The sequence below is a fragment of the Amblyomma maculatum genome, chromosome 8, assembly GCF_055883805.1.
Source record: "Amblyomma maculatum isolate TAMU_Amacu chromosome 8, ASM5588380v1, whole genome shotgun sequence".
Lineage (NCBI taxonomy): Eukaryota > Metazoa > Arthropoda > Arachnida > Ixodida > Ixodidae > Amblyomma > Amblyomma maculatum.
This window is the reverse complement of record NC_139351.1, coordinates 45,332,122-45,341,661: the sequence shown is the minus strand read 5'-3', so window position 1 is coordinate 45,341,661 and position 9,540 is coordinate 45,332,122. Positions and strand designations below refer to the sequence as shown.

General features: G+C 45.2%; 1 protein-coding gene across 1 annotated transcript in view; it reads left to right on the top strand.

The window, feature by feature from the left end:
• The first annotated feature begins 3,813 nt into the window (after positions 1-3,813).
• SP2353 (EGF like, fibronectin type III and laminin G domains protein pikachurin) overlaps positions 3,814-9,540 on the top strand; it is a 127,702-nt gene continuing 121,975 nt past the window's right edge. The window contains exon 1 of the mRNA XM_084575702.1: positions 3,814-3,940. Within this exon, the coding sequence (XP_084431828.1) occupies positions 3,814-3,940 (127 nt within the window). The remainder of the gene's footprint in view (positions 3,941-9,540) is intronic.

Here is a 9,540-nt window from a genome sequence, read left to right as displayed (position 1 = left end):
ATAGCTGACGGCAGATAGGTGACGTCACATGCTATGTGGTGCGGCGTTTGAGGAAGCGCCAAATGAAAGGCGCCGCGCGAACACGGGGATGGAACGCCTGCGGGGTCACCTTCGAATATGCGTGAATCTCCTAGCGACGTCACCATAAGTCATGACGTCATAACCGGATGTGACGTCATTATCACGCCCAGTTATGATACATGACCGGATGTGACGTCATGATGACGTAAAATTTGGTCATGATGTCACGGCCGATGGCGTCACTATGTGACGCTATGGACGTCTCCAAACGTCTCACCATTACTATTGTTTAGTGATAGTTAACCATGACTTGCATTTTCTGAGTACTAGTTATTGTCTGATTAGCGTTAGTTAAACACCCCTTACCTAGGTGATGGTATAGTGATAGTTACCATGACCTCCAAATGCATGGATTCCTATGGGCATCTACAACGCCGGCGAAGCTTTTACTATTGGTTAGTGAGAGTTAACTATAACTCCCACTTTTTGAGTACTAATTAATGACTGGTCAGTGTTAGGTAAACACCCGATGACCTCCAAAATGCATGGGTGCTTGCCGAGGGGGCTGCCAGCTGGCCTTGCCTGTGACATCACTCGGTCGCGGCATACCGCATACGGCATATGACATACGGCATAAGCGAAGCATATCGCTCGAGAGGAAAGTATACAACAGTTGCATCTTGCCTGTACTCACCTATGGGGCTGAAACGTGGAGGCTAACCAAGAGAGTTCTACTTAAGTTGAGGAAAACTCAGAGGGCTATGGAACGAAAAATGGTAGGGGTAACATTAAGAGATAGAAAGCGTGCACAGTGGGTCAGAGAAATAACTCAAGTTACCGACATTCTAGTGGAAATTAAGAAGAAGAAATGGACATGGGCAGGACATGTAGTGCGAAGAGAGGATAACCGATGGTCGCTGAGGGTAACAAATTGTATTTCAAGGGAAGGAAAGCGTAGCAGGGGGCGGCAGAAAGTTAGGTTGGCGGATGAGATTAAGAAGTTCGCAGGGGTCAAGTGGATACAACTAGCACAGAACCGGGTTAAGTGGAGAAATATGGGAGAGGCCTTCGCCCTGCAGTGGGTATAGTCAGGCTGATGATGATGATTATAATGATGATGATATGCGAAGCTCGACTCTGACCCTCGTAGTGAAGCTCGTGGCTTCAAACTATTCTTTTCATAGAATTATGCATGGCACCCATGCGGACCTGGCTCCCGTGAGGGATGCTTTAAACATCGGGGCGCGTATTTAAGCATCGCCTATTAATATCTGAATGCGATGCGTTGCTGAGCCCCGTTCACATTGCGAATTCAGTGAGTCTACCTTTATTCAGCTTGAGCCAGTGAGCCTGCGCGACCTATGAGCGTGTGTCAATCTCGCATCACGAAATTCCTGAGGTCGGCTGATACCCTCCCTCAAAGTTAAGTCAGTTTTCAATGCCGCTCAATTTCCTTCGAACTTCCTTGAGAAATTGAGCACTAATCTCAACATTTCAAACTGTTTGTGAATTTTCCATTGAGATTTTTCGCTCACAGGGAACGACGACGAATTTTCTTCGACAGACGACCGTTTGCGAAATTGCATTAAAGTCTTGTGAATTCGGCCGATTAAACGATATGCATATAAGAGAGCGGTGCTGGCACGGTGTAACGGCGGGTCGCACAAAATATCTCATATATGAAATTGAGGCGCGTCACCAGGAGCAAGTATTAGAGTTTGCAAAGCAAAGGCAGGATTAATGAAAAAAGACTGATTATTCGGTTAAATTATTTGACAAGTCGATGCAGCAAATCCACAGAAACTCAGAGTTCAGAAATGAAGCTGGTCATTCAGCGCCTGTTTGTAGGAGGCACCTGGCGCGTACACGCATAGGTGCAGCAGCATCATTTCCGCCTTTACACAATGGCTAACCTTAACCTTATGCTTCAGGCCGCCATAGAAAAAATTGATAGTAGCTGAAAAACAAATTGCCCCCGCGAGCATCGCCAATCCTAGCGACGTATGAGCAGCCTCAACTCGTTTCCTGGAAAGACTTTTGATAACAACCGCTAGGCGGCTTTCAGAGGCGCCCCTATACGTAGGGCACGGGCCGCATAAAGTACTTGCCTACTAATGCTACCTCAATAATTTCTTTATTTGCTGATGACTGTGTGATTTACCGCAAAATAACTCAAATTCTGATAGTCACCCTTTTCAGATCGATCTAAATTCCATGTTTCAATGGTGTCATGCTTACAAAATGATAATAAACATTAAAAAATATGTCATAGAGGATTTCCCGTTCATCCGCATCCCCTTGAAGATGTAGCACCTTAGCGGTATCTCGGCGTCCACGTAAATAGCACACAGTCCTAGAACTATCACAATTAATATATAGAACCGTATGAAACAAAATAAGGGTGTTACTTTCCCCACCACCACAGCTAAAATTATTACTACACAACCCATGTGCGACCACAAATGGAATATGCTTCATCTTCCTGAGATTCTGGACAAGTCATACTGGCACACATGTTAAAATTTGTGCAAACCATGCAGCGTGTTTTATGTTGCTTACTTTGCAAGGTAAATTCTTCTTAACCCTAGCGCGACTAGTTACCCACCAAAAGCACGCCCATATTTGTGTTTCATAATACTTTCGACCATAATACTTAGCTTCTCTCCTAGTCAATTCCGCTTGCACAGTTCTTTTCTGAACGCAATAATCACCAACAAAACGTATCACCGCCCCGCTGAAATACAATGACATGTATGAAATAGTGTATTTTATGAGCCTGCAAATAATGAAATTTTCACCCGCATTATTAACTACGATCAGTAAGCCCGTTCAGTTCAAAAAGGGCCTTACAACAAATACACGTGTTTGTGTTCATTTCCCGATGGATTAGACTGTTTTTGAGTACTACTTCACGTTATTGTTTATGAAATCTTTTTTGCTAATAATATTGCTTACCCTAATAATTTTATCACTATTATTTTCTGCCCATGTATAAATTATGTTTGTCTTCTTTTTTACTACCATGAAATGCTCATGAACCCTTCTGTTAAGTAGTCGGTACCGTGGGGGCCAAATAAATAAATAAACAATGCTGGAATTCTATCTTTCCATGTTATGTTCATTTTGGTGCCGTTCACATAATTCACTAGATAACCGTGGTCAAACACACTTTACGTCTGCAGCTGGTTAATGCCGCCCAAGTGGCCGAGTGTTTAAATCCAAAAACTGTGGCATTGAATAGGCCTGTGTCACCCTGCCGAATAAAACGCATCCGTTCACCCTACTCTCGCCTTGGGGAAGGTTTTTCCAGCAGTCGATCAATACCACCCACGTCGCGCGCCTCCTGGCGACGTCGCTTTTCCCCTTTCCACGGCTCGCACCAGAGGGCGCCGTCTGTGTTGCGGAATCTACCAGCGCTCTTACCGCGGGCCCTGTCGTAAGCTCCGAGCAGACCATAGGTCCACCCACTCGATAGAACGGAGTGATACCGTCGCGCCACGACGGGCCATTCGTAGCTGCGACCGGCAGACCGGCAACTGCTGCAGGAGTCAACGCACAGCTCGCATACGTGTGCTCGTCCGATGGAAGACCCCAGAAACGACCACCGTCAAATGAAACCGTGGGAGCATCGCAGCGCCCGGAGGACTGTCGGATTGGCGGACCAGTGACGCCCCCGTGCCGTCGCTTCGCCAAGGGAGGAATTACACCGTTCTCAGTGGCGCGGTTTGTTTCGTCGCGCGTTTTCTCTGGTTGTGAGTGAGCGCGCGGCTTTTCGGCGGGCGCAGAAAAACCATGCCGGCACCCTATCGATTCAAGATGGCCGCGCTTCTGGTGTTTGGCCTGTGGATCGCTGCAGCGACGGTGTTTCCCTGCGTACGCTGTTCTGCAGAGACAGTGGGCTTCGAGGCAGCCTTCCAAGGTGAGAGAGCCGCTTCCTCCTGACGCGACTTTAACTACCACCTGGTAGCGAGCGATTGCGGAGCTGCGCGAGGACGTGACTAAGGCGACCCTGGTTCTCATACCCAGGGCGCGAGCGTGGTACCGTGCACTCTCTGTCTCGTGGAGCGAAAACGCAGTCGATAAAATCCGACCGAAGCGTTGCTAGCGGTCGTAAATCTTGTTTTTCCTTTTTATTTTTTATTGGTCCTGGACGAGGAACTCCGTGATACAAGGGAGAGATACGGCCCCTTCCATAAATCTGCATCAGAGCCGTGCATGCATAAGCTAGCATCCCGGACGCACGATTCCCAGTGACTATGTATTAAGATGCGGAGTAAAACGGTTGGCTCACACAGCGTTGTATAAAATATAGAACAGTAATAACAATAAAGCACTAACTCGTGGATCAGGCGCTTTGTAAAGGGTTCGCGGAGTTATTCGCATTAAGGAATCTCTGTGCGAGGCACTGACATAAATAAGTCCATACGCAGTACAGGCCAGAGAACTGCAGTTTATTTCACCATAGATGGTAGTCAACGCTGTAACAGAGTGCGTTTCTAATTGGTTTTATGAGTGTCTTTATTACCGCCAGTGAGCGACCAATGTCACTCGCACGATCTGTTTGTCTCCTTTAGCTCGGTTACCGCGCAACGACCGACCAAGCCAAGAGCTGTAATCTTTTTCTCATTCGCGTAATCATCTGGCTTTACGATCTGAGGCAGTAAACACTTTAAAGAAAGTCCACCGAGATCATCGGATGTTCAAAGGAAAAAGTAGTCAATGTGCGATTCCAGATAAATATTTCTATGGTAAGCCTTAGACCGTACCATAGCGACTACGTAGACATTTACCAGATGACGTGCGTTCATGTTTACTAGGTCTTCGACATCTGGCCGCAGGTGTTTTGTATATGAGGCCAGTTCAAAGTGGTGCCACGTTGCAAATGGTGTGAACTTCGCTGAGGCAAACAATCACTGAGGACTCCAGCAGCATGCAGATGTTGTAATGCCATGGACTCTTTCTTCCATTGGGACAGTCGTGCTTAGGCGAAGTCGTATCGTATTCGTTACTCTCACAACGGCAAAGAGATAGTGCACGGAAATACAATGCTTCTAAAGTACACTTGCCACTGGAAGGTGAATTATCATATAGAACATTCATCGCGTAGACTCGCACCTGCGCGCTTCGCTGGCGTAGGAGGTAAGTTAAATAGATTACTGTAATCTATAATACCAATGTCAACTATTACCAGCTGGGATAGACTGACTGAAACGTAGTTCAGGCACTCAGATGTTCGCATGTAAGCAATATACTCAAATTTTTCAATGTGGCGCGTTAGCTCTTGGGTACCATTACCAAATTTTCGTTTTACGACCAACCCTATACTTGCACAGGTGATCGCTCACAAATGCAGAGTTTCTACCTGACAGCGGAACAAAACAGTGTTTGCATGCTTTTGAAACAGCAACCCGAAAGTCAATAGGCCTGCTGCAGGTTTGCGTTCAGATTGCTTTAAATTGGGAATTCAGTTTAAACAAGGCGCATGAAAAAGAAACCGAGAAGTAAGGAGAAAATAAGGGAAAGCATATTACCCAGAGTTAAGCAAGCTTTTTAACGGACACTTCTACGTTGAACTCAGCAGGTGATACTTAATTTTACCGCGAATACATGTAGCATTTACGAACAAAGTTTAAATATGTCCGAGTGGCAGGAGTGTAATTCTCCATCCAAGAGATCATTCTCCCACGCACAATGGCGTGGAAAATTACGGGCCGTATGAAGTGCCAAAGACGACCTGAGGCGTTTCATTATTTTGCAGGATCATTGGCGCGTTATCATGCGTGGAGCCTCGTCTATAGACCAGTGGTGTCTGTTTTTGTTCCTCTTCCGGCCTATAAAGCATAACTAACTCTAAAGTATATATTGCGTCTTTGGTGTTGTGATTGGGCGTATGCTTATAAGTACAGGTGTTTGCAGTTGTCAACAAAGCTGGGATAGTTTTAAGGAGTAGGAAGGGGTCCTTGTCCAGCTATGGCGTGCTCAGGACGATGATGATAATAACAATGGTGATGTTTTCCTGGCATAATTTTTCCCGCGTGACGATATGAATAGATATTTCTGGCGTAGTTTCCCCCTAGAAGCACTGCCCCTACTCCCAGGTGCACCTCACCATGCGATCCCAGATGGTAAGCATGCGTAGGCGGAAATTTCTACAAGGGTCCGACCTGACTAGGTACCATTGGGTTTGTCACAAAGAACGGCACAGAGCTTATCTTTGGCATACACAGATAGGCATGTTGTCTGGATTGATGATGATTGCCAAACTGTAGTTCCTATAGACTAATGAAAAAAGGAAATATAGAAAGAGACAAACGACGAGAGAAAGCTCTCAAGAGCATTGAAAAATTTTGGTTAGGACATAGATGTCCCTCTTGATCTCTTGATGGTTTACACGGGAAAATTATTCTTCCTGGTGATTTGGGTGAACCGTCACAAAGGCCATTCTATTATTACCATTTGCAGCTTCTCTATAGACATGGTATTGATCGCTTGCTATTCTGGCCTTGGATATGGTGTCTCTATTAATTAAACGAAGATTTAGAAGTTAGGCTGGTAAATGACAGTTCAGTCAGCTGCAATACAGGCTGTTTAGGGATTAAAATACAGTCAAATTAAGCGTAAAAGCCAAATCTAATATTTTTTTATATATATTTGCTTTAATAAATTGAAGGCTATGAGTAGAATTTGCGTTATCTGCTGAGTCAAACTGCCAGCCGCATGAAGTTAACGAAATGAAACCAAAAATTAGACGCTGATACTTGCACGTAAAACTGGTGAAGTGCTTGCATCGCTGCGCGTACTGGTTAGAGACGCAGAGACACAAGTCTCATAATGAGTGATATAATGCGTAATCGCTACGTGTACTGGTTAGAGGCGCAGACAAAATAGAAGCGTAATAAAGAATGATATAACGCGCCATCAGTAACTCATGCAGGCGCTTCCCATGTGGGCAGAGCGATCGCCTGCATAGAGCCGACAATGACGTAATTCAGCTTGCCGTCGTTATCGGTTTCTGTAGTAACCAGGACTCACCCAGGAAGACACACGAGCACAGAAAAGGTACAGCTGCGACGGAAAAAGATGAACGCAAGTGATTTGGGGCCGGAGCGGAAAAATTTCGATACGTGGAGCTGTTGTGTGCTCGCTGATAGCGAGAGGGCGTGGCACATTCTGTTTACCAAACTGATGGTGGCCGGTAGAAAGCAGCACGGACAAAACTTGCATTTGAAATGATGGCTTGGTTATTGGTAGAATTACGCGCCAACTTTGCTGCGCAGATGAGTTAATTATTTATTTATTTTCATTTTTTTACCTGACGTAGCGCACAGCGGTACATTTTTATTGCAGTGCTCTGCAAAGCCAACAGTTTGCTCGACGATGAACTGTGAAAATTCGCTCGAGGAAGTAAAAGTACAAGCCATCCTAAAGAAATCTGCGCTTTTCAGGTACTAGTTTATTTGTCTGCAAAACACGATTTAACACAGTTTTAATTCGCTAAGTTGTTTTTAGTGGCCAACAAGTCAAGCAAATGTATTACTACATTCCAAATAGTCAGTATTATCAACGTACTAGTGCTTTAAATCATTCAGGAAACGCCTTTCAAATAAAGGCCGCTCAATTAGTGACTAGCGAATACTCCACCAGCCTCCATGACATTTCGGATGTGCGCGGGCAGTGCAGCATTAATGCTTCTTGTCAATTCAGTGAGTCGCGTCCACTCTTGCAAAGCCTCAGAAAGCAGTTCGATTCTCATTACAGGTTCCGGTTTGCCAATTTCTGCTTCCCGCTTCATTCCTCAGAAATTCGGCTCTCTGCTTTTGACAGTGTTTTGCCCGACAAGTATTTTAAGAGAAAAGCTGCGATTTAGATACTGCTGCTCTGAACAACAGCAGAAATAACAAAAACCACGTGCATGGCCGTCGATCGCATTATCGGCCCAAGCCGATAAGAAATGCACGAGCATTAAATTTAAGATGCGATCTTTCTAATTGTCCCTCGCCGCAATAGGCTCCTTTCTGCCGGCCATTCCTTCTTTGGAAAATAGAACGTGCTTTGTGCTCTCGCTATTGACCAGCACGGCAAACATAGCGCCACGTATCGCAATTTTTCCGCCCGGGTCGCAAATTACTTGTGCTAATATTTTCCTTCGCACCTGGGCCTGTATTCCGAGTTTGCGTCGTTATTGAAATGTCGCTATCTCACGTGACCTCGAGTCATCTGATTGGTGGAAAAGCCGGCACCGGGTGTTGCCACTACGGAACCGAAAGATGTGGCAACATCTTGTTCCTGCGCTTCCACCAATCGGATTACTCGAGGTCACGTGAGATAGCGATACTTCGGTAACGACGCCAACTCGGAGTACGGACCGTGTACACAGCCTTAGAAAGGGAACATGACTGGCGCTAGTCCTGTTCCCTGTCTACGCCCTTGCACATTTTTTGCGTTGTTGTGTCTTCCTTAATATGCATCAACACAATCGACTACAGGTACTTATCAGGAGTTGATTATAGTCGTGCGCATAGCCTTCAACATCTCGTAACGAGACAGGGTTCACCTGCGGGCCTTGCAAAGCTTTCTTTCATGCCACATATATCGCGGGCGATGGTTCAAACTCTGATTTTGGGCGCTGCTCGCTTATCTGTCATGGTCGGTAGGAATCGAAACGTGATTCTCCTATGCTTTAGACTTTGTGGCCATAAAATCGGTATGCTGAACCTATGTTGTGTATCTTTGTTACGGAGGTTAGTGTCTGCGGTCTTTCGATGACTACAGCTTCAGGTAGGTTATCAATAATCCCCTTCTAGTATTTCGCTGTTTCGCATAACTATTCATTTATGCGAATATTTGTACAAGCAGCGAATAACGACTTAAATTTTCTATTCGTATTGGAATCGGTTCTTTACCTTCCTGATTATTATTTCATTCTGTTTTATACTTTACAGTTCCTATTCTGTACGACAGGAAAGAAAGCGTGTTCAGATTCGATTAAGATGTGCCACTCGCATACGTCCGTTAATCCTAGCTCTGAAATTAGGCGTCACATCCGCTTAATGACTTTTTTAACTGCTCCCGTATAGCAACTGTTTTTGTCAGGCTGGAACATTTACTGTAGGGCGGAGTAAAATGAGACGTGGGGCAAAATAAGGCCATTATAGCCTATAGGATTATCTAGCGCAAAGTCTGATATTGTGCTAAGAAATGTTGAAATATCAAGAGGAGACCAGATTTCCTTCTTTATGCGGGTGAAAAACCGCTGGATTCCTACCGAGCGTACTGCTGGAAAACTTCTGCAATGAATAACGGTGACTGGATGCCCCTCAAAAAGGGAGCAGATTTCTGCAGGTCCGCTTTCTTCACTTTGCGGCTCCATTTGGTCGTGCACAATAACAACTGTGATATAGCGCGACCGGGTACGTATTGTTATATTAACTTGGCTAATTATTCATGGTGCACTGTGCAGTGAAAAGTTAAGTATGACCCTAATTAACCGGCAAAACGCGACAGTTGGTCTCTAAGAAA